At 40.7% G+C, this 26297-nt stretch overlaps 1 protein-coding gene across 8 annotated transcripts in view; it reads right to left on the bottom strand.

Moving 5' to 3' along the window:
• The window catches only part of GRM7 (glutamate metabotropic receptor 7), a 732546-nt gene that overhangs the window by 350082 nt on the left and 356167 nt on the right, over positions 1 to 26297 (bottom strand). For all 8 annotated transcript variants that reach the window (XR_014796613.1, XR_014796614.1, XM_084901928.1 and 5 more), the window contains exons 3-4: positions 17144 to 17285; positions 10131 to 10285 (exon numbers count right to left, since the gene is read on the bottom strand). Coding sequence is in view for 6 of the 8 variants with exons in the window: in XM_084901928.1 (XP_084758054.1) it covers positions 10131 to 10285; positions 17144 to 17285 (297 nt within the window). In the remaining 2 variants the exon portion in view is untranslated. The remainder of the gene's footprint in view (positions 1 to 10130; positions 10286 to 17143; positions 17286 to 26297) is intronic.

Below are 26297 nucleotides of genomic sequence, written 5' to 3'. Positions count from 1 at the left end.
GCTCTGAGAGTTCTGTCCTCCGAGCAAACATGACAAAAATATGAAAGAGGATAGGGGTTTTCCTCCTGGTGGCAAGGGTGGCCATGTGCCCTGGTTTGCCTGTGATAACCACAATTCATGCCCCCTTTTACTTCTAAAGGATCCTGGATTCGGAAAAAAAGGTTATGTCATTGCTCCGGTAATCCAGCAATTTTCCTTTTTTTTTTTTTTTAAAGCAAGAAAAGTACTTCCAAGAAAATCGTTCAGAAACTGTCCTGAAGGGCCCTAGTGGTTTGGTTGAAGTCAGGGAAGTTGGGCTAGCTGAGCAGTTGACATTTTATGCCTTCACAGGTGGTGGCTTCTGCTAGCCAAGAAGGGGAAGAGAACAGCTGCTTTGGTGACCAGTCAGGAGTGTCGGTCACAAGTGACCAGTTTGCATTTTCATAGAAGTAGCTGGGATGGTTCCTCGCTTCTAGCATATAGGAATAAAAATGTCCTGCCAAGCCCCACAGGCACTTTCCATGTGGCTCATGCTAATGTCTCCTTAAGGGTGTCACACATGTTCTCAGGAGCAAGCCTACTGCCTTGCTTCCTGTTTCTAGGCATTGCTATATTCCTCTGGGCATTTTCTGGGCACAGTGGCATGGCCATGGCTTTGCCTAGCACCATGTTTTCTACTGAAACTGCCCCCCCCCCCCCCCCCGCTCTACATTGTTGCCTGGGCTCTGCTCAAAGCTGTCCAGAGGTCTGGGGCAAAAGAGGGGAGAATGCCACTCTTCATATGTTGAGCTGTTAGCAAGTCTAAAGCATTGTTGTTAGTGTCCTCAGAGCTGACCAAGTGTTTAGTCAACTGGAGCCTGAGGTGGACATGAAACTGGGTTCACCAGTATTCACATCTGCTTCATTTCCAGGCACAAATGCCCTGACAGAGAAATCTCGCTTTGATTAGCCTTGGCCAGTAAAGTGAGAGGAGAAATGATGTGCATCCCTCACAGATAAAAGCATTTAAGGATTGCACACGGGTATGCCACTCTCTTCCTTTTGGGCAATGTTGTGCAGAAAGTCCTGATACTGAGGTGGCATAACATAGACATAGCCTAGAAGGCTGAGCACATACATGGAGGCCCACTGCCCAGGAATGACTCCTGGAGCTACAGCCTACGTTACATGGGGGGCAATAGTGGTTTGTTGAGAGCTTATTTGTTACCACAGTATAGCTTAATCTATTCGGACTGAGATCTACTTTTGTGAAAAGTCTGTGTCACCTGTGGAATTCATGTGTAAATTCAGTGGGAATTGGCCTGGGAAGAAGGAAGTTTGTGTCTTCCTTCTGACAATGAAGACATTCCTACTGGGTCAAGATCCTTTTACCATTCTTCCTTTAGAAATTCTTTCTCAAGAGTCTGCTCAATCCTCAAACAACTGGCTTTATGGAGGGTGATGGGACTCTTCATTAGCATTGCCCAGCTATATTTCAATGCATAATGTAGATTCTAGTTAGTGTTTCCCTAGTAGAGAAATAGAGTGAGTGTACATGAAAATGCTCCATAAGCAGAATGGACACGGTATGCCTGAGAGGGTGAGATCAGGAACAAGGCTGAGGTGATGAGGGGAAGAACGCATCACATGAGGTGTATGGTTGGGTCTGGAGGATGCATAGTTTTCATGAGAGAAGGACACAGAAGGGAGGAAAAGCAAGAGGGGAATATCTTTGTGAGGTAAATAGCACTTGGAAAGGATAGAACTCAGAAAGGATAAAGGGAAGAACGAAATACTTAGAATAGGGCTGTCCAATAGTGGGCCATATTTGTTAAGTCAGTTGAGATGCATGGGATAGAAGCTCACTCTGAAGGACCGTATACAAACAACAGGAGTCTGACAGTTTATAAAGAAGAGAAGTCCAGATCCAGCCTTATGGTTCAGGGACCCCAGTGATGCCTTTGGATTTGATGCCTTTCTCTCTAGCATTCAAGTCTTTGATGTATTCATACAGGCTCTCTCTATGCAACGGAGGGGAGGGGAGTAGAGGGGAAGGGAGGGGAGAAATATCACACATATTTCTCAAAAGTTTTAGTAAAATAGTCTGCCATGGGTTGCTCCAAAACAATCTTTATGGTGGCCAGGGGTGTAATACAAGAGGAGTTCAGTCCCTGCTCCCAGAGCCACAGATCTGAATGAGTCCCATCTGAACCTCAAGTGCTGACAGTAGAGTGTGGAGATCCCAAGGTGAAGATGTGAGGCTATAGCAAGAAGAGGGAATGGGTGCTGGGTAGGCAGAAATGATAATCAGCCTAAGAATGTTCTTCCTAGGAGGGTCCTTAGGGGTAATTTGGTGGAAATCTTTCATTACAGATAAGAAAATTAAGTCCTAGAAAGGCAAGCCCACATGAAAGTACATTGGAAACCTTATAATTAAAAAATTATCATTTAATAAAAAAATGTCTATCTTAGCAATGAATCATTAAAAATACTTAATATCATTAAATGTTTTAATTCAAAATATAAACATACATTCAATTACTCGCCAATCTTCTGATGCAGGATCAAGGTATTTCTCATGATTAATACATCACCTGATTGGCCTCCCTGTCATGATTGTGGAAAAATAAATCAACTATAATAAAATTCACTCTTGTGGTATTTAAAGTGAAATGAAAACTTAAGGTAGTTGCACAGTTATCTAAGTACAATATTTTCATAGTATTTATTATTTCCCTTTAGATTTGCTATTGTCGGGACTACATCAAAATAAAAAGCTTTTTTTACAGCAAAAGAAACCATCAACAAAACAACAAGAAAGCCCACGGTGTGGGAGAACATATTTGCAAATAATACCACTGAAAAAGGCTTAATCTCCAACATTTACAGACAGCTTATACAACTAAATAAAAGGAAGATGAATGATCCAATTAAAAAATGGGTAATAGACCTAAATAGAATATTTTCAAAAGAAGACAGAAGGAAGGTCAAAAGGCACATGAAAACATGCTCTAAGTCACTAATTGTCCGAGAGATGCAAATCAAAACAACAATGCAGTACCATCTCACACTTGTCAGAATGGCCAACATCAACAAATCAACAAACGACAAGTGTTGGCGAGGTTGTGGAGAAAAAGGAACCCTCGTGCACTGCTGGTGGGAATGCAGACTGGTGCAACCACTGTGGAGAACAGTGTGGAGTTTCCTCAAAAAACTGAAAATGGAACTCCCATTTGACCCGGTAATTTAACTCCTAGGAATATATCCCAAGAAACTAGAAACACCAATCAGAAAGGATATATGCACCCCTATGTTCATAGCAGCACAATCTATAATAGCCAGAATTTGGAAACAGCCTAGGTGCCCGTCAGCAGATGATTGGATCCAAAAACTATGGTACATCTACACAATGGAATACTATGCTGCCATAAAAAAGAAGGAATTCTCATCATTTGCAGCAACCTGGATGGAATTGGAGAACATCATGCTGAGTGAAATAAGCCAGTCAATGAAAGGGAAACACCACATGACCTCACTCATTTGTGGATAATAAAGAACATTATAAACTGATAGAGACAGTAAAGCAACAAGCAGACTGTCAAATTACAGTGGGGAGGGGAGGAAGCTCTGGGGGAGATAATAGATCAACCGAAGGACTTGTATACATGCATATAAGTACAACCAATGGACATAAAACTCTGGGGAGGGAGGGTATGTGTGGGAGGAAGAGAGGGGGGCAAAAAAAAATCAATAAAATATATTTAAAAAAAATTAATTTGCTATTGTCTTGCCCACAACTAATAGTGACTAAGTTTTACTAAGTATTTTTGAAGTATTCAAATTGATTTTTTTAAATAGCATCTCTCTCTTTCTCTTTCCACTTGTTTCATTGGCTTATCTAAATTTTAATTGCATTAAGTAATTATGTGTAGAGGGCGCATTGGGAATGCACATGGATGACCTTTAAATTAATGTCAGCTGGGTCCAAGGTGACTAGCGTGGCCGTCCCCCGGAAACAGCTTCCCAAAATGTTGGAGATTGTTATCAGTACTGATTTCTTATCTTTATCCATGTGCTTGGAATGAGAAACAAATAGGACCTTGACTTACCCAGGTCTTGATATGCTAAATCAAGGAATGAGGGAATGAATAGGACCTGGGCACACCCAAAATTTCTTTGACCTTAAACCCCCCTCTGGAAATCAATAAATGCGCTGTGTTGTCTGTGGTGGGTGTTGACTGTCCCTCCATCAGAGTGACAGCATCCACCAGGCACCCAGCTTGATGAATCTATTTTTGCCTCTTGTCTCTTTCTTTTATTTCTTAATCCCCAACTCCTCCACTCAGAAACCTGTCCTTCTCCCTTTCCATGCAGGACGCAGAAAAAGGAGAAGCACCCACCGCAATTATGGGTATATGTACATATCACTAGAATAAATAGATTAGAATTAAAAATAGCCAAAAATTCAAGTAGGTGGGATGTTCTAGAGATTATGCTATTACCTGTGAGTGTTCAATGAACTAGGGCATCAGACAGTACCTTGAAAACAGAACATATATTTTCTTGTTGGTTTATATCTTTGCTGGTTGGAAAATGATTGGTGGCCAGTTAAGTGAAATCATAGCAGCTATCCTATGAAATAAGAGACCACTTATGGCTCAAAATCTGGGACGGTATACATAGAAAGCAACTCCAACTTAATTATTCTCAGATCTCCTTAGATATCTAGCTCAGTGTTTTTCAACCTTTTTTGGGCAAAGGCACACTTGTTTCATGAAAAAAATCACGAGGCACACCACCATTAGAAAATGTTAAAAAATTTAACTCTGTGCCTATATTGACTATATATAAAGTAATTCTCTTGAATAGGAATCAAATAAATACAAAGAAAGTATTTTATAATTACTTTATTATGAAATAGTAAGTAAACAAAATAGTGAAAAATTATAAAATTCTTGTCTTGTCTGCACCTACGGCACACCAGGCAACATCTCGCGGCACACTAGTGTGCCGCGGAACAGCGGTTGAAAAACGCTGATCTAGCTTGTAGATTTATCTTCATACTTCTTACCACTATATTGCTCAAGGCCCATAATTGCAAGTTTAAAAATACCACAAGATTAAAGATAAGATGCTATAATTCAATTCTTCACACAGATATTCTCATGCCTCTGATCTGCCCACCCTCCCTTCTTCAGTCCATTCTATTCATAGACACAGTATAGCAACATGCCTAAGGCAAACGGAGGCAGCCTTAGCCGCACTTTCTGCTTTCTATGTTTGTAGCATTTAACAAGTCACCTAATTGAGGCATTGTGCCAGGCCTGTATAGGAAGTTCCTCAAAAATTGCAAAGAAAGTGGAGAGCAGAAGAAAAAGTGTATGAACCCACATCTGAAATTTCAGGAGACAACCTGAATTGGAGGGTCAAGTGCATCTTTCTACTAAATTTCTTAGAACAAAATGTCATAGAGACAAACCATTTTGGATAAATATGTCCTCATCCTGAGAAAATTTCAAATTCATACAAACATGCAGTCTTTTCCATATTCAGATATAATAGACAGAAAAGATAAATGTCTCTTTTCAAAAACCTACTCCATGCTAGATCCTCTAGTGAATACCAAGGCTGTGCGATCAAAGATGGAAAATCAGAGGGAAGCCACAGGCTGCAGGCACTGCCCTCAAGGTTCAGAATCCACTGAGTGCTGCCTGCACAAGTGAGTATGCTGTAAATGGGGCATGTAGCACATTTTGGACTGAGGGAGCAATTAGACTGGTGCAGCAGAGTAAACAAACTCTGGGAAAGGCTAAAAGTCTTTTGAAAAGATTGACTTTTATATATCTTGAAGAAAATTGTTTATTTTCCAGATCAGTAAGAAAAAGGAAAACGGGAAACCTTGGTAGACTCAGGTAGGGAAAGATCTGATAGGAGTATGTGCCTGGAACCCAGAACCAGCTACAGAGGCTGAGCTAGTGGCCTGCATCCCACCCTCCCAGTCTTCTCTGGACCCACAGTGCATCCTGGCTGCCTGGCCCCTCTTCCTCTTCCTGGGCATGTCCATAACTGACAAGCTGGTCTTTAAGAGAATGTACCTCAGAGTAATTACCTTATTTATAGTCTTTTTTTTTTTTTAATCACCTGCCACTTCCATAGTAAGACAGCAACTTCATGAAGGCAGGACGTGGGTCTAGATTGCCACCTGCTACATCTTAGTGCTTAAATCCATGCCCAATACCCAGATAGAGCTTATAAGCACTTATGAAAGACCCAATAACTGAAACTGTCATGACAGGGAATAGGCAGTCTTCTAATAGCTCTCTCATTAAACAAGGCAGCAGGTCTAAAAGGCATTGCTTAGCAACAGTATTATGATTCAAGGCAATCATGCATTTCTTGGCGTTTTTCTCCCATTCATCTAACAAAACCTTAAGACACATGAGGAACATCCCAGGTAACCACAGAAGGCTAAAGTAGGACATATCTACATTGCAGTCAGCAATGTTTCGGCTCAGTTCTTCATAGCTTTAATCTTGCTGGTTTTAGTATGAAATGAAGAAAGCATTCATGTCAATCTTGAGTTAAAAAGCATGCACTAACCAATCTTTGTATGTCAGGTCAGAGCATTTTTTGTCTTTGCCCACATATATATCCCAGACTTAGTTCAGGAACTAAGCTGCTCCAGGGACCCATTTAAAAATCATCACCAATCGACAGAGCCATCAGGGTCCGCTTTGAAAACTTGCCCTTCATGATCCTAACTCCCTAATGTGAGTGATTACGGCATGGATGAAAAGACACTGGCCTGTCATCCTTTCTGGACGTCATTAGAAAATGCCTAAGACACTACTCTCGGAGAAGCCGAGTGCTTTGGAGGACAAAGAGTTAATGGCAACTTGGGCATGTCTGGCTCTGTGGACTCGCTGGGGGCTGGAGAGGATAAGGAGAGTCCTAGGTAATGGGGCAACAGAAGAGAGGAATATGCCAGCGATCTCTTGGCTCATCAGACAATGCAGAGACACTAAAAATGACAGAATTGTTTTGGCTTAGGAGCTGGAGGAGATCTGCCAAGTTCTGGAGACATTCTGAGATCCCTGCACGCCGGGCAGCCAACAGAGCCACAGCTGACCTTTCTGGGCACAGTTCCTGTCCTCCTTAAACTGAAAGCGGGAATAAACGACACCCTTGGCGAGCAAACAGGAAGGCCCTTTTTTCCTACAAATGAAGAACAAACACGGATAGGAGATAAAAGAAGGTGAACACTAGTCTCACAAAGGCAATATAGTTGCTAGCACTTTGGCCCAAGGCAATTTATCGTTAATTATTCATGCAGATACGGAAAAGACCAGTCAAAAAATCCGATGTTTGCAGAACATGTTCAAAATATGGATCTACAGCGAACAACTGTTGATTATTGATTGGCTTGTTTTCTAGTCACATTTGACGACCCAGCATTACAAACCACGAAGAAAAAAGGATGTAGCAATATTATGAGCATTTGGGTGATGTTCCACCCCATTAGAATTCAATATGAAGCATCCACAAAAAAAGGGAAACAGGGAAAAATAGACAAGAGGGAAAGACTTACTTGTCCATATACAGTGTGCTCCACTCAGTTTTGTTTGATATATTCCACAGCTTTGTTAAAATATTTGTGTAATTAGCCAAAGCCGGTTTGGCTCAGTGGTAGAGCATCGGTCTGCAGACTGAAAGGTCCCAGGTTCGATTCCGGGCAAGGGCATGTACATTGGTTGCGGGCACATCCCTGGTAGGGGGTGTGCAAGAGGCAGCTGGTCGATGTTTCTCTCTCATCGACATTTCCAGCTCTCTATCTCTCTCCCTTCCTCTCTGTAAAAAAATCAATAAAATATATTTTTTTAAAAATTTGTGTAATTGAGTGCATTTTTTTTCACTTCCTTAGGAGCGTGACACTGTGAATGCATAGTAACCATCTAGATATTCCATTTTCTGTGTCAGTGAAAAAATCTTTGTAGCAATACAGAAGAAAATATGGGTAGGTAGAAGTCATGGCATTTATAAACAGCCAGGTGAAAATCATCATTATTTTATCTGGGTAGGGGTGGAAAGTTTTGAATGAAGATTTACTGATTCAATACATTCTGATATTTTTATTGATAGCAACATTTCTCTCCCATATCAATGTTTGGGACCACATTTTGGGGGGCGTGCAGATTCATGATGCAGTTTTGTATCTGACTGAATAACTTTGTATATCCCTAAGTATACAAGGAAAATGTATTTTGTTTTGAAAATATATAGAACTTGAGATACTAATTTCCTAAAATATTTATTTTTATTTATTTTTAAATATATTTTATTGATTTTTTTTACAGAGAGGAAGAGAGAGGGATAGAGAGTTAAAAACATCGATGAGAATCATTGATCAGCTGCCTCCTGCCCATCCCCCACTGGGGATGTGCCAGCAACCAAGGTACATGCCCTTGACCGGAATCGAACCTGGGACCTTTCAGTCTGCAGACCAATGCTCTATCCACTGATCAAACTGGTTTCGGCTAATTTCCTAGAATATTTAAAGCGGGGGCCAGTAATCATGGAGTTGGACATTGTTGTCTGTGTGGCATCTACAGCTCAGGAAGAGAGGAACTCAGCAGAGGCATTTTAATCTGTTGCTTTGTTTAAATTCTCACCCAACTCTGACGTGTCATTCCTCCACACAGTCACCCGAGTGAGCCTTGTAACACCCTCTGATCACATCCTACTTATATCCACAGATGCTGCTCAGACTTTCAGAAAAAAGAAGTACAAATTTCACAGTGTAGTTTCCAAGACCATTCACAATACAACTCTGGCCTACTCTTCAGCCATGTTTGTGCAGCTTCTCAGGTGGTCTGTGATTCCTCCATCCTACCCAGGCACAGAAATAATTAAAAAGCTGTTTGAGCACCTGCCGTATCCAGTCCAAGATCTAGAAGCTGAGGGTATCATGGTGCATAACAGATACATTTCCACATAGACACAAGTTTAGAGGCTCTACAATGGTAGGAGGTATGTGCGATGCTGTAGAAGCAACAGACTTGACTGCGTGGAATGGTCACAGCTCGCTTGCATGGAAAATTAATGTCTGAGCTGACACCCAAAGGATAGAAAGGCGTCTGTTAGCCAAACAGTGTATAACCCAGTACTCTAGGAGAGGGAATAGTTTTCCCAATGCCCTGCAAAGGGGAAATGTTTAAAGAGTTGGGAGAATTTGAGGACCACGCTGCAGATTGAAGTATTTGCAATTGCCACAGCGTACCCTGCTTCTTCACTCCTCTGTTCTTATCTCCAGGGGTAGAAGCTTCTCCAGCGGCTTCTTCTCATTATCTGCCTGATGAGTTCTAAGTTCCCTTATGTTTCCCCTCCTCTGGGGAGTCTTCCCCAACCACAGCATCACCGCCCTGGAGGAACTTCCACAGAACTGGCATTGTGCCCTGGGGCCTCTATTTTGTATTGTGTCAGGATGCTTCACAGTCAATGACTATTTTCTGATATCTTCCTTCAGGTCTGTAAGCTTTGAGGGTAAGATTTTGTCCTCATCCTGTTTTACCAGTTCTGCAAAGAACAAAGCACACCACTGATACTCAGGTTTTTGGAGTGAAAGGGAGCTGAGATAGTTTAAAATGTCTTGCATTCTTGTGCCCATCTGCAAATGTTGGTCTGGGGTGTAAGACAGGCAATCTTCCCCAGACATGTATGGGGAGATGAAATTAGTTCAGAGCTTCCCAGTGCACGCGTGGGATCTTTATCTCCCCAGATAACACAGAAGCCAGAGTGACAGAACCACAACCCAGCCTGTCTTTAAAAGGCCTACACAGACCAAGCAGTCATCTGGGGAGAATAATTAGTTCGATTGGAATGGAGACAAGAAATGCAAATATTTTATCTCTTTTGAGTGAGAAGATACAGTTCTCTTTAATGTGCAAAGCATGTTTTAAGGAATCTTTGGAGACCTGGCCCTTCAGGAAAGAAACACAAAGCAGGATACCAGAGGAGAGTTCCTTTTCTTTGTAGTGTCTTCTTTTAGAAATAAATTTTCTTTTCAAATGAAAGGAGAACATAAATTGTAGAAATGCCAAACTCTCAAAGAGATATAAATGCCCTACATGGCACCAACCACTTTCTGAGCGTTTCTTAGACTGACATAACCCTACCTTCCACGGTTGCTCTCTTGGGCTGAATGGTGATGGCTCCTTCCGCGATGTCTTCGTGTTGGTACAGTGGGTTTATTTTGGATCCCCAGCTGTCTGAGCCCACCCAAAGAAAGTGGCCCACTTGGTCAGCTCTTTTGGCTGCTGCAAGGATCTGCCTGCAGAAAGAAATGAGAAGAAGTATATTAGGATAAAGAACAGCTATTGAATACCAGCAAATTAGGGATCAAGCAGAAGAAAAGGAAGCTACCATTTCACAAAGAAATAACTGATGCCCAAAATGTAAGTGAAAGGATTTATAGCTTTAATATATAAAGAGACTTGCTAAACCAATAAGAAAAACTATCAAAGTGGCTTGAGGAAAATAGAGCAAAATAGTTTAGAGGAATGAGAAGGAAGACCAATGTTTTGCACCAAAATTATTTCAGTCGTATTTTAAAAAAAAATACATTCATTTATTATTTTTATTAAAAAATGATACACAATCAATTATTTATACTTGATGTAGTGCATCACTTCTACTGATATACTGTCAAAACTCTAGGTTCATTAAAGAGAACCAGAATGCAGAGCAACAGGGAACTGGTTATATAAATACCGCACATCCAAAGGATGGACGGAAAGCAATTAAGAATATACTCCATGTAATTTTCACAAGGCATTGTTAAATAAAAAAAAAAGTCAAATAAAAAGCTACAAAAAAACTGTTCAATTCTCATGTGATGAAAACTTACCAAAATTTGCCTTTACTTCTGTATATACACAGTTAAAACTATAGGGTTAGAATATAAGAGCACAGAAAAATATGGATGTCAAAGGCAGGGGATAGAGGATGGAAGAAATGGTAAGTATTATTTCAGCTTAAGTAAATTGAAATATATATATAAATATGAATAATATACAATCTGTTAACAAAAACCATTCACTGAGGAGCTGCTGGTAATTCTGAAGTGAATGAAAAGGGGGGCGGGGAATGAAACAAGGAAATAAAGATGAAACTGACATAAATACAAAAAAATGGACATTCACCCTAACATATTTATGGAAGAGTGTGGGTTATTTGTTAAGATGAGTAGAATTAAACCATTTTAAAATATTTGTGGTACAAAAAGTGAAATGTCAATTGCTAAAAGTAAAATACAAAATTCATTGTGATCTTGATTCTGTTAGGGAAAACTCATACATGTTTAAAAAAAAAATATTACAAACCTCAGTCCAGAATTTTTTAGTGGTTATCTCTGAGTATTGAGATTTCAAGTTTTTTTTTTTAATATAATTTATTGATATTTTTTACAGTGAGAAAGGAACAAACATTGATGAGAAAGAAACATCAATCAGCTGCCTCCTGCATACTCCCTACTGGGGATGTGCCCATAATTAAAGTACATGCCTTTGACCTGAATTGAACCTGGGACCCTTGAGTCCTCAGGCCGATGCTCTATCCACTGAGCCAAACCGGTTAGGGTGAGATTTCAAGTTTTATAGGGATTACATAAAATCATAATTTGTGATTATTCTCTCTCACCTTTGATTTTTCTAGATAAGCAAAGGGCAAAATAAACTTAAGAGTTCCTTTTACTAAATAGCAACATCGAAAACTTCTCCACATTTTTCAGTGGACTTAAAGTAGCTATGTATTGCTTTATAATCAGAATAAAGCAGGGGTCTTCAAACTACAGCCCGTGGGCCACATGCGGCCCGCAGAGGAGTCTGATCCGGCCCGCCAGGTTTTTTGGGCAGTGAGCGCAGCCAAGGTGTTACAGTAGGAATTAGTAGTTCATATAGTCCGGCCCTCTAGCTCTCTGAGGGACCGTGATCTGGCCCCCACTTTAAAAAGTTTGAGGACCCCTGGAATAAAGTGTTCCAGAAAAGAATCCATTCTTGTCTAAAATCCAAACTATTAGTATGCATGACTGATTTAGCACCTATCTCTGTTTCAAAATCTAGAGATTAATATCTTCTCACTGCTATTCTCCAACAAAGTATTTCAAGTTAATGTTCTAAGAAATTTCAAAATTTCCAATCTATAGTGTAAATTTCCTGAAAACAGAAATAACATAACACTGTAGGTCATTTATACTCTTCAGACATCAGTGTGCTTAAGATAATGTTCTGGGAGACACATATATGCATGGAATTCTATTACTGTGCTCAAGAGCCATTACTGCTATCATTACTATAAATCACAATATAAAATAAACATGCAAACAAGCCACAACACACAAAAAATAGCACAGTTATTAAGAGGATTATATACATTTTTATATCCCAAATTAAAACCTCACATTACCTGAAGATCAGGAGTATTAAAACTAATTTACCACCATTGCTATTTGCAGTAAAACTTTTATGTGCTATATATGATGAACTTAAAAATAAAACTCTCTCTTTCTCTCTTTCTCTCTCATCTCATCTCTCTCCCTCTCTCCTCTCTCTCTAAAATCAATAAAAAAGACATACTTGTGTGAGGATTAAAATAAAAGTAAAAATATACACAAAGCCACACCTTATCAATGTATCACATATTTTTAAATGTATAAAATGGATATGTAAAAGATATATGAAATGATTATGAAAGGCAATCAATGAGTTGACAAAAAGACAGGATAATATTATGAAATAAAAATTCTCTGAAATAACTAAGTCACAAAGTATGAAAGAAAATGCAAGAAAAAAAGAAAAAAAGAAAAAAAGTCAGCATTTTATAAGGAGAGAAATAAGGGGTGATCTGAAACAGTGCCCATAAAGAAGAGGCTATTTGAAGTAAACCTTGAAGAACAGACACACTTGCAACAGGTAGAGAAAGAGAGAAGAAACACCATGAACAAAAGTCATGATGAAGGAGGGACCAGGAGATGTTGGAGGACCAGAGTCATGCCTTTTGGGAGGAGAACTGGGAGAGTGGAGAGGAGTTATAACTATTAAAATAGAACCACTTGTGAAGACATCATGAGGTCAAAAAGGTGAGCCTGTATTTAAATGATTAAATCGTGGGCATTTGAGTAGGCATTTTATTCACCCATTGAATGCCATATATTAAGAATACTAGAGGCCGGGTGCACAAAATTCACGCAAGGGGCTCAGCCCTCACAGCCCCAGCTTCGTCCGGAAGGTCGTCCAGATGGTTGTCCAGATGGTTGCTCTACTGTTTGTTAGTTCTAATTAGCATATTAGCTCTTTATTTTAGATCCTATTTATATAGGATCCTATGTACTGAGCACTGTAATAGGGCCTGAGGACACCCAGCCCCTCTCCACCCCTCCCCTCTGGCAAACATCAGTCTGCTCTCAGCATCTCTTTTGCTCGTTTGCTTTTTGGTCTTTAGATTGTACATATAAGTAAAATCATATGATGTTTGTTTTTCTCTGCCTAACATTTCACCCTCTAGGTCCATCCAAGCTGTGATACAAGTTAAAATTTCATTCTTCTTTATGGCCATTACATACATGTACCACAGCTTTTCTGGCAACTATAATTGAAAAATAAAAATGTAAAGCCTCAGATTAAAAATAAAAATAGCAGGTGGAAGAGAACGTGCAGAGACCTGGGAGGAGGAAACACAAGTGGGCCCAATGCCCACTTGTTTTTCTCTAGATATTTGTATTGTTTCTGAGTTTTTAATCACACACTCATGAGAGAGTGTGGAGTGAAATATTCCCAGGGTAGCTGGGGCAGGATCACCATAAAAATTGCTCCGAAGGATTTTTATTGTATTGATGGGAGAGCTGAGGCCTCCAAAGTTGAAAGCAAGATGGGGAGGGGTGCCTGCCAAGGAGAGACAGTGCTCATTTAAGTAGAATACAAACCTCAGGTATGCCAACCTCAGGTTCACACTCTTCATTGAACATCCTGACACCTAGGATCAGAGCTTAATACTGGCAAGATGGGTGGATTCAGAGGTGGCATGTGGCACACTGGGAAGGGAAATGCACAGATTGGTAGGCTGGCCATGATGATCCTATATAATAAAAGCCTAACATGAAAAACAACCAAATGGCAGAACAACTGTGTCACTATGATGCACACTGACCACCAGGGGGCAGACGCTCAATGCAGGAGCTTCCCCCAGGCCCCAGGCCAAGCAAGGCAGGTGCCAGCAGGTCCCCCAATCACCCCAATGGTAGCCCACAGAGGGAAGTGATCAGTGGTGGCAGCAGGGGGCAGGGCCAAGAAGTGGGTGGCATGAGGCCAGCCAAGGCAGGTGCCAGTGGGAGGACTCTGATCACCCCACCAGTCGCCTCACAGTTTGGCCCTGATCATCAGCCTGGCCTAGGGACCCTACTCATGTATGAATTTCTTGCACCAGGCCTCTAATAATGCAGTAATCCCAGCAGGATGGAATAATAAGCTTGGCCCTTAGAATTACCCTTGATAAAAGATATTAACTTTCAAATTCAATACTGTAGTATTTTAAACTATAGGAAAAAGATTTCTTAAAACCTACACAGCCCTTTCTCATAGCTGAAGTGTTAGTTGCACAACCTCTTTATAAGGCAACTAGAGGCCCTGTGCATGAAATTTGTGCATGGGGCAGGGCGGAGGGTGGTTGTCCCTCAGCCCAGCCTGCACCCTCTCCAATCTGGGAACCCTCTGCTCCCTGTGGCTGTAGCCATCTTGGTTGGGTTTATTTGCATACTTGCTCTGATTAGATGGTGAGCATGGCTGGTGGGTATAGCAGAGTGATGGCTAATTTGCATATCACTCTTTTATTCGATAGGATATTCACATATTGTTTAAGAAAGGGCATATCTTTGTCCTGGAAACTTCTTTTCTAGGAATTTATAAATATGTAGACTATACACATATAAAATAATATATTTGTATATTATTATTATACATTTGTAGATCTTATTATATCTTCACACATATATCTTACCTAATAAATAGGGAATATGCAAGTTGACCATCACTCTACCACATAGACGGCGCACCCATACCCACAAGATGGTGGCACCCAGTCTGCCAGAGTTCCCAGGTCCCAGGGGGGCAGCTGCTGAGAGCGGGCAGCATGAGTGGCCTGGCAGAATGCTTGCTTCATCGCTATGGTGACAAGGCAAGCATTCCACCCCAGCTGCTGAGGGCCTCTGGGCTGCTGAGAGACTCTGGGCAGTGGGCATGGAGCAGCCAGGGCCTGCAGAGATCAGAGAACCATGGGGAGTTGGCCTAAGGTATCAGGGCTCCAGGACTGGAGAAGGTGCAGGTAAGGCTGAAGGACCCTTCCCCCGTGCACAAATGTTATGCACTGGGCCTCTAGTATGTTATATAACATGTGTATACTTATATTTGTGCACACATATTTGTGAAAAAGGAAGTTTATTGCAGCATTATTTATAGTTACGAAAGTATGTCATCAAACTTAAATGTCAATCAATAGGGGACAGCTAGATGATTTACAATAGAGATATAAAATGAAATTCTGCACAGCTATTAAAAAGACTGAATAGATTTATAGGTACTGGCATTCAAAGACCTCACCGATAAAATGGCAAGTGAGGGCTAGCAAGGAGGAGAGGAGAATTTATACACAGTATGTAGCTGTTTGTGTAAAAGATGGACTGCCTCCAGAGGAACTTGTAAGAAACTGGGAGGGACAACCTGTGAGCTAGGGTACAGGATAGAGGGGGTTCTATTTTTCCCTAGATCTTTGTATTGTTTCTGAGTTATTAATCATGTGTAATTACTCTTTATTCCAAAAAAGGTAAATAAATAAATAAGGATTCTTGGTCAGGGTGGTGGCAGTGAGTTAAGAAATTGGGGGGTGTTGCTGAAACCAGTTTGGCTCAGTGGATAGAGCGTCGGCCTGCGGACTCAAGGGTCCAGGGTTGATTCCAGTCAAGGGCATGTGCCTTGGTTGCAGGCATATCCCCAGTGGGGGTTGTGCAAGAGGCAGCTGATCAATGACTCTCTTTCATTGATGTTTCTAACTCTCTATCCCTCTCCCTTCCTCTCTGTAAAAAATCAATAAAATACATTAAAAAGAAAAAAAAAAGAAAAAAGAAAGTGGAGGGTGTTTGGGTTCCAGAAACATTTGAGAGGTTAGCTGTCACAAGGTGTAGCCAAGAATGCAAGAAATGAGGAAAAAAGGGAAGTTGAGATTACAATCAGATTTTTCACTCCAAGGAGGATTGAGATGAGGAAAGAGAGAGGAAAAGATTGGGAAGGAGAGGTGTGGCTAGTGTGGTTTTGAGCATATGGAGTGGGAAGCTGCAGCAATACAGTCAGTGTTATGACATTTTTCTTTTACATTAAGAGGAACATTCTTTGGATACACATGTGGATAAGTGTTTAATAAAAGAAACTTGCAAAGATCTAGTGGTTTTCTCTTTTTATAAGTAATTATATCTATTATTCTGCTAATAGGAGGGAAAGATAGGACAGAACAGTAACACACTGCAGCTTCATGGTTCCTGGTAATTGTGTGTGGGGTAGAAAGCACATACAGGTTATAGAGTTGATTATAGAGTTGATTCTCTGTTCTCCTGTTTCTTTCTCTGCCAGTAATGGGATCTTTCAGCATGCATATTTTTTTAAAAAAAATATATACTTTATTGATTTTACACAGAGGAATTGAGAGGGATAGAGTTAGAAACGTCGATGAGAGAGAAACATCGACCAGCTGCCTCTTGCACACTCCCCACTGGGGATGTGCCCGCAACCAAGGTATGTGCCCTTGACCGGAATCGAACCCGGGACCCTTGAGTCCGCAGGCTGACGCTTTATCCACTGAAGCAAACCGGTTTCAACACAGCATGCATATTTTAAAAAATATATTTTATTGATTTTTTTTATAGAGTGGAAGGGAGAGGGATAGAGAGCTAGAAACATGGATGAGAGAAAAACATCAATCAGCTGCCTCCTGCATACCCCCAATAGGAGATGTGCTCGCAACCAAGGTACATGCCATTGCTCGGAATTGAACCTGGGACCCTTCAGTCCACAGGCCAAAGCTCTATCCACTGAGCCAAACCGGTTTTGTTGCAGCATGCATATTAACAAATGTCCCCAGTAATCCTTACTTTATATCCTCATCGTTGGCAAAAATCACGACGGCCCTGGAGTTGGGGGTGTCCAGGAGCTGTTTGATAATCTTATCAAAGTCGATGGTCCTGTCTTTGCGCTCCTGGGGGATTCTTACCGACTGGGCAATGCAGAGCCCACCTGTTTAAGAAAAGAAAGCAGAGTGTCAATCAAATTCCCGAGGACACCACAGAAAGTAACTGAGGAGGAGGGGATTTTGAATTCTGTGTGCACAGCAATTTTTAAAGTGATGTTGCTGAATGAGGAAGTTTTAAGACATTATGCAGAGTCCTGAGTTCATACTTGGTGTACCATCCATGGTATTGTACAGCCTCATACCCTTTGTCAGGCACTTATAAATGGCTAAGTATGCCCAGGGATACCAATCAGTGATTCTGGGGAGGTAGGTTGAGATTCACAAAGTGGGTGGCGGGGGGGTCTTGAAAATGAATGAAATGCGTTATAATAAGTCTATAATAAATAAACTAAAAATGACAGAAACAGATCCATCTTATCTCTGTGAATTCTCCAGAGTTTGTATTCCATTACTTTATATTTTTTTTTCCTTCATACCGGTCCCAACTTTTCAAGCTCAGAACCAATCCAGTAAGTCTAAAAATAAAACAATGACAAAAACACCACCAACAACTATTATAAATCATAGTAACACATTTTCATTTACCATGTGCTATGTGCCAAGCCACAATTGTTTCATGTATGTTACCTCACCTTTAAAATCTTATAACATTAGCCATTTTGTGCTAGAAGAGGATTAAATAAATTAATTAATTTACTCCAGATTTCTTGGAGCCATACTGATATGATAATATGAAGACAGAAATATGCAGCCATTTCCCAAGCAACCGATACATGAATGCCCCGCAGCGCCACTTCTTGCTTATAAGCAGCTCCTGGGTCAAGTACTCTAAATCATTCATGGGTCAGAGAGGAAGTGTCAAGGAAAATTAAGAAAATATTTCTAACTAAGTGAAAATGTAAGTGCAACTTATTAAAATACATAGATTAGAGCTAAAGTGGTAGTTAGAGGGAGATGCGTATAATTAAATGCTTGCATTAAAAAAGAATTCCAAACTAAGCAACTGAGGCTTTTAATTCAAAAAATAAGAAAAAGGATATTGTAAACAACTTTTTGTTAGTATGTCCAGCAGCTGAAATGGAATCACTCCTTAAAAGACATAAACTACCAAAACTGAATAAACAGATAACCAGCCTTGGCCGGTTTGGCTCAGTGGGAGGAACACTGGCCGAGGGACTGAAGGGTGCTGAATTCAATTCCAGCAAGGGCACCCATGTGCCTGGGTTGTGGGCTCCATCCCCAGTAGGGGGAGGCAGGAGGCAGCCAATCAATGATTTTCATCATTGATGCTTCTATCTCTCTCTCCCTCTCATTTAAAAAAATATATATTTTACTAATTTATTTATTTATTTATTTATTTATTTATTTATTTATTTATTTTTCAGAAAGTAAGAGAGGGATAGAGAGTTAGAAACACCGATGAGAGAGAATCATCAATCAGCTGCCTCTTGCACACTCCCTACTGGGGATGTGCCCACAACTAAGTTACATGCCCTTGACCTGAATCAAACCCAGGACCTTTCAGTCCACAGGCCGATGCTGTATCCACTGAGCCAAACCGGTTTAGGCTCTCCCTCTCATTTTTTAAAAAAAGCTTCAATGTTCCTTTTTTAAAAAAAGAATGGATAACCCAATTAATCTTATATATATTTAAAAATACCAAATCCATAGTTTTGAAAAAAAATTAATAAGTGAAATATCCAGGCTCAGATATTTTCACTGACAGTCTATCCAACAGTTAAAAAATAAGTAAAATATAATACCCACAATCCCTTTCAGAAAATAGTAAAGGAGAGAAAAATCACTCATTATATCATGAACAAGTGTATTTCATTCAAGGAAAACAAAACTGAATCATTATTGTGCAGTGTTTATTTATAAGTCTAATAAAATATGTCTAGGACCTACATGTTATAAACTATAAATACGGGTAAATGAAATTTTAAAATGATTTGTATAAAATCTACCTCATTTTATCTATAAATTCAACGCAATTGCAACCAAATCTTAAGCTTTTTGGCCCTGGCCGGATGGCTCAGTTGATTGGACCATCTTCCCATATAACGAAAGGTTGCAGGTTTCATTCCTGGTCAGGGCACATATCTGAATTGGGAGTTTGATCCCCAGTGGGGACCCATGGGAGTGGCACCTGAGAAATTTTCTCTCTCACATTCATATCTCTCTCTCTCTCTCTCTCTCTCTCTCTCTCTCTCTCTCTCTCTATATATATATATATATATATATATATATATATATATATATATATACCTTTACCTCTATCTCTATCTCTATCTCTATCTCTCTCTATATATATCTATCTATCTATCTATCTATCTCTATCTCTGTCTATCTAAAAAAATATCAATGAACATATGCTCAGGTGAGGCTTAAAAAAAAATCTCAAGCTTTTTCAAAATATAGCAACCCCTAATTCTAACTTTTATCAGAAAGGCAAAAAAGAAACAAACCACAGCACAGTTGACAGGTACTTATAGATCCATTAGAGGCCTAGTGCATGAAATTTGTGCACTTGGCATTGGGGGGAGCTTCCCCTTAGCTCGGACTGCACCCTCTAGCAGTCCAGGAGTCCTCCAGGTAGAGGGCCTAAGCTAGCAGTCGGACATCCTTAGCATTGTTGCAGAGGCTGGAGAGGCTCCCGCCACTGCCACTATGATTGCCAGCCATGAAGCCGACTTCTGGCTGATCAGCACTCCCCCTGGAGTGCACTGATCACCAGGAGGCAGCTCCTGCATTGAGCATCTGTCCCCTGGTGGTCAGTGCACGTTATAGCAACCAGTCGTTCTGCCTTCAGGCGGAAACCTGCTCTCCAACATCCCCCAAGAGATCCGGGATTTGAGAGGGTGCAGACCAGGCCAAGTGACCCCACTGGTGCGCAATTGGGGCCGGGGAGGGATGCAGGAGGTTGGCCAGCCAGAGATGGACTGCAGGAGGGCTCCAGGGTGTTTCCAGCCCATCTCATTCAGTCCCAATTGATTAGACCCCAGCAGCAAGCTAACCTACCAGTCAGAGCATCTGCCCCCTGGTGGGCGAGCCATTGAACAGCCTTACCATAACATTAGCATATTATGCTTTGATTGGTTGAATGGCCAACTGGATGACCGGACACTTAGCATATTAGGCTTTTATTATACTGGATGGAACAGAAAAGCGGTCCAGAAATAGACCCACATAGATGAAATCAACTGATTCTTGGCAAAGTGCAAAGGAAATAAATGGGGAAATGATAGTCTTTCCCACAGATGCTGAAACAATTGGGTATCCATATGCAGAAGTAATGAGTCTTGACATATAACTCATACTGTATCCAAAAATTAACTCCAAATGGATGATAGACCTAAGTATAGAATCTGAAACTAGAAAACTTTTAGAAAAAAATGGAAACTCTGTATAACTTTAGGTTTGGCAATAAGTTTTTGGATATGACAAAAAAAAAAAAAAGCTTAATTGATACATAAAAAAATTGATGAATTGCATTTTATAAAAATTTAAAACTTTTTTTCTATGAAAAATAGTATTAAGAAAATGAAAACAAAAGCTAGAGTCGGGGGGTTGAGGAATTACCATAACATATAAAGCACTCTTAAACTCAGCAGTGAAAACATAACAACAACAATGAACCTCAAAATGGGCACAGAATCTGAATAGACATAAGAAAAGAGACAGAGATGGCAAATAAGCACACAAAAAGATGCTCAATATCAGTTATTAGGGAAATGCTAGTAAACAATAATTTATCACTACAAACCTATTAAAATTACATTTTGATTTTTTTAAAGCTAACAATGCCAAATGCTAGAAAAAATGCAAAGCAATAGGAATACTTGTTCATTGCTGATGGGATTGCACAATGGTACAGCCACTTTGGAAAATGCCTCAGCCTTCCAAAAATGGTAAATACAGAATTAACATGCCAAGCAGAAGTTCTAATCCTAGCTGTTTATCCAAATGTATTGAAAACTTATGTTCACACAAGTGCACTCACAAATGTTTACAACAACTTTATTCATAATCACTAAAACTGGAAATAGCTAAGACATCTGTCGACAGGTGAATGGATAAACAAACTGTGGTACATCCACAATAGAGTATGCCTCAGCAACAACAAAAGAACTACTGATTTGTGGAAGAAGATGAGTAAATATTAAATGCATTTTTCCATGTGAAAAAAATCAAATGAAAAAGACTGCATAATGCAGAATTCTGTTCATAGGACAATCTAGAAAAAAACAAACAAACAGAGGGGTGAAAAGTAGATCAGTGGATGCCAGGGGTTGGGAGAGAAAGGAGGGGTTGACTAAAAGGGACCAACAAAGGGTTTTGGGGTATGGAAATATTCTGTGTTCCTGTGGTGGTAGACACCTGACTGTAACTTACCAAGAACAAACCACAATAATTCAACTTTAGTTTTTGAAAAAAATTTAAAAATCAATCAGCATATCCAAGAACCCCAGAATGGAATGCAGACTGTGACAAGTGAACTCTAATTGTATTTAAAATGTATGGGGAAATTTCACTGAAGGAGATGAGTAAAAAGGAGTTAACCTAAATAACTGGGAAAAAAAAAATGATGTTTGACTGGAAACTCTAAGACTAAAGAGAAAAAGAAGTGTACCTAAAATGGTTCTCTGATTTGTAAATTTTTCACAGGGATATCAGCAATTCTGGATCTACTTGCCATACTTGAGTTTTTTTGTTTTTGTTTTTTTGTGTGAATAAGTTGTAGATAATGAGCCAGGTTTCTCACTGTTAGGAAAAGAACTTTTACATTAGCTAGGTGCTAATGTCAAAAATATCAGTGTAAATTCATGTGTGAGTATGTGTGTGGAGGGAAGAAAGGAGGTTGGGGCCGGGGGAGAGAGAGAGAGAGAGAGAGAGAGAGAGAGAGAGAGAGAGAGAGAGAGAGAGAGAGAGAGAGAGAAAGAGAGAGAGAGAGAGAGAGAGAGAGAGAGAGAGAGAGAGAGAGAGAGAGAGAGAGTCTTTCATACATGGGTTGTATACTATCCACTGAGACAGCCCAGAAGCAATGACATCCCATGGCCACCAGCACACCTAATGCCTGGATGTTGGTTCTTGAAACACCATCTTTCAACCAAAAGAACCGAGTCACTTTAGAGAAGTAGCTTCTTTTAAGACTGGGGGAGGGCATATACAAGAGACTGCAGTGACAGGAAGCCAGAAGTACACTAAGGAAAATAAAGTTAGGGATGTCAAAAGGACAGAGGAGCCCCCTGAAAGAGCATCCAATGAACAAAGCGAGGACAATAGGAAAGACAAATGAAATAACTATAGTATTGAATGATTATCCAAAGAGTATGACACACATGCATGAACCGATACTGATACAAAGAAATGACTAAACAAATAAGAGAGAAAGCATGGATGTTACAGAACAATTCCAAATAATAAATATAGAATGAATGAGGAAACGGCATATCACCATTAGAACATTATAATAGTAACTAGAGGCCTGGTGCACGGATTTGTGCACATTTTGAAAGGAAATTAATTAGAAGGTGGCCGGCAGGGCAGGACTGGGCGAGATGAGCCAGATACACCCTGGAGCCAACCTCCAGCCAGCCACACCTGGGGCAGCATCAGGGCTCGAAGAGCATCTGTGGAATGAGTGGGGTCCCTCTGGCAGGTGGGGTCCCTTGGCCTGGCCTGTGGGGAATCTGGCCAAAATCAGCAGCCCAACATCCCCAAGGGGTTCCAGAGTGTGAGAGGTGACTCTGCAAAGTTACTGTCACTCCACAGCTCCTGTGTTGAGCATCTGGTTTCTGTTGGTCATTGCACATCATAGCTACTGGCTGGTCAGCTCAAATTATTTCAAAAAAATATGCACTTATGAATACATACATATATACCTGTCTATCTACCTACCTGTCTCGGTCTTGCCTATAATAAATTCTTATTTAGTAAGTAGTAGAGCAGGATGAGGATGCTGAATTTTATTTTATTTTATTTTTTATTTTTTTAAAAATATATTTTATTGATTTTGTACAGAGAGGAAGGGAGAGAGATAGAGAGTTAGAAACATCGATGAGAGAGAGTCATCGATTAGCTGCCTCTTGCACACCCCCTACTGGGGACATGCCCGCAACCAAGGTACATGCCCTTGACCGGAATCGAACCCGGGACCCTTTGGTCCCCAAGCCGAAGCTCTATCCATTGAGCCAAACCGGTCTCGGCAGGATGCTGAATTTTAACAAGAGATGTAGGTCAGTGCTTATCCTGCATTAGTTCACCTGGTGGACTTGTTAACACACCTATTTCTGGTCCCATCAGTGGGTTTCTCATCAGTGGGTTTGGGTGAAGCTTCTGAATTTGCATTTCTAACAAACTCTCAGGGGATGCTGATGCTGTTGGTGTGGGTACCACATTTGGGACCATTGCTCCAGGTGGCCTGGGAGAGTTGTCGGCAAACTCATTAGTCAATAGAGCCAAATATCAACAGTACAACGATTGAAATTTCTTTTGAGAGCAATTTTTTTTAAAACTTAAACTTCTAACTCCACTTCTTCAAAACATACTCGCCCAGGCCATGGTATTTTGTGGAAGAGCCACACTCAAGGAGCCAAAGAACTACATGTGGCTCACGAGCAGCAGTTTGTCAACCACAGGCTTGGGGGGATTCAGAGAAACATTCACTTAGTCTCTCCAAATTGGTTGTAGCCATTCCAATAGAAGCAGGACTCGCCCTTGCTGGTTCAGCCCAGTGGATAGAGCATGGGCCTGCACACTGAAGGGTTCAATTCTGGTCAAGGGCACATGCTAGGGTTGTGGACTCGAGCCTCAGTAGGGGGCATGCAGAAGGCAGCCAATCAATGATTTCCTCTCATCATTGATGTTTTTCTCTCTCTCTCTCTCCCTCTCCTTTCCTCTCTGAAATCAATAAAAATATTTTATAAAAAAGCAGGACTCAGGGATACATATTTTAGCCATACTTGTTTAGGGACCTCTTCGGATGGATCATTATGCTTTTTAGAAGGTGTACAAGGATGCAGAGGGAAAGAGCACCTTGAGAAATACCCCGGGGTAATGGCAACTACAACCTCAAATATCAGGATTCCTCTAAGTCTGGAAACAGGCACAGAGCAGGGAGGGACAAGATCATCTGCAGACTGTCCTGCGCCTGCTGAAAGAAGAAACAGCTACCTTACCATCTTCTGGGCAGAAGAAGGGGAATACTTCTGGATATAAACCCAGCTTCCTATCAGGATTCAATTACAGCTGAGTGATTAAAGGAATTAGAGCAAACTCCATTTGGAGATGTGATTAGTGGAGGGATGGTCCACACTCTCAGATTTTGGGTGCACCCCAGAGGGGGAACCAATGCATGGATTTCTGTGATTGCAGAACTGAGAGTCTCACCCTCTCTTGACAATTGCCCAGCAGTGAGTGAAATCAAACAACTCAGCGTAAGAGAGGAACTGGCTATTAACATAGTAATGGAGATGAACACGTTCATAAAGCTAACATGTAAAAAAGAAGGAAGATTGGAAAACAGAGGATGAGAGAGAAACATGCTGTTTTGATCTTCTTTTGAAGGCTTGAGAGGTACCTGCTGGAAAGACAATCACTTCATTTGCCCGCGATCCGTAAGAGCATGCATTAAGTTTAAACACTTATGGATACTTTGCATAGATGACCTCAACTCAAGCATTCAATTCAGACCAAGAGAGTAATGACAGAAGTGAAGCACTGTGGGAGGAGAATGCAGGTCTTATCTTCCATCAAGGGATGAAGTGGTCCACACACATGCTCACACCCAACCTGGTGTAGGGACACCAGCCAGCCTCCTTCTCAATAATGGTGACAACTCAGCACACGGCATTCTTCTTTGACATGCAACCATATTTTCATCCCAAGATGCTGCCCTATTGAACACAAACCTTCTATTTATTGTTTGGGTTCCAGTTTAGTCCCCCACAGTGGACTCAGCTTGCCTGCTGTTATATCTTTGATGTTTCCTGGTCACCACTGTATAGGAACAATCTAAACTGAGAAGGTATTAGTTCTACATCAAAAGCTTAAGAATATACTTTTCTCTTTCTGGCTGGCTTATTCCACTTAACATAATACTCTCCAGGTCCATCCCTGCCGTTGCAAAAGGTAAGATTTCCTTCTTTTTTATATCGGAGTCAGATTCCACTGTGTAAATATAACAGCTTTTGTATCCTCTCATTCACTGATAGGCAATTGGGCTGCTTCCAAATCTTGGCTATTATAAATAATGCTTCAATGAACTTAGGGGTGGATATTCTTTCAAACTAGTGTTTCAGGTTTCTCTGATAATGCAGTTTCATTTTTAATTTTTTGAGGTCACTCCATACTGCTTTCCACGGTGCCTACACTAACCTGCAAACCTACCATCAGTGCAGAGAAGGATGAAGGAATTAAGCAAAGCACAAAAAGAAAGACTCACAGACAGACAACAGTATGGTGGGTGACTGCCAAAGTGAAAAAGGGTGGAGGTGTAGAATTGGGCAAAGGGGAAATAAATGGTGATGGAAGGAGACTTGACTAAGGAAGATAAACACACAATACAATATTACAGACGATGTACGGTGTAATTGTATAGCGGGAACCTGTATAATTTTATTAACCAATGTCTCCCCAATAAATCAAATTTAAATTTAAAAAATAATATAACTTTGAGGGCACTTTATTTGCATGTGAAAACTAAATGGAGATTGACAGTGCTGGTTGGCATTGCAATTGCCAAATTAATTCACACTTCGGCGGGGAGCAAACGTGCAGGAAAAATTGGACAGTATCATCACAAATGTCTCAAATGAAGAGGCATGTCACAGACAGGACAACTCGGTTCATGACATGTCAGCTTTGGCTGAGAAAGCCCACCGAGGAAATGGAAAGAATTCCTGAGTCCCCGAAATCAATTTGCTCCTCAATTTGGAGCTGAAAACTGGTCCGTTTCCTGTCTGCCTGCGGTAGCTAGCAGTCTGTAACAGCAAGCAGAACCTCAGGAATCAGACCCAGATTGTTTCCTTTAAAAAACCTTCTTCTTCTGCCTC

The sequence above is a fragment of the Pipistrellus hanaki genome (assembly GCF_964339955.1).
Source record: "Pipistrellus hanaki genome assembly, chromosome: 13".
NCBI lineage: Eukaryota > Metazoa > Chordata > Mammalia > Chiroptera > Vespertilionidae > Pipistrellus > Pipistrellus hanaki.
Note: the sequence above shows the minus strand (reverse complement) of the source record. Positions and strands in the feature narration are given on the sequence as shown.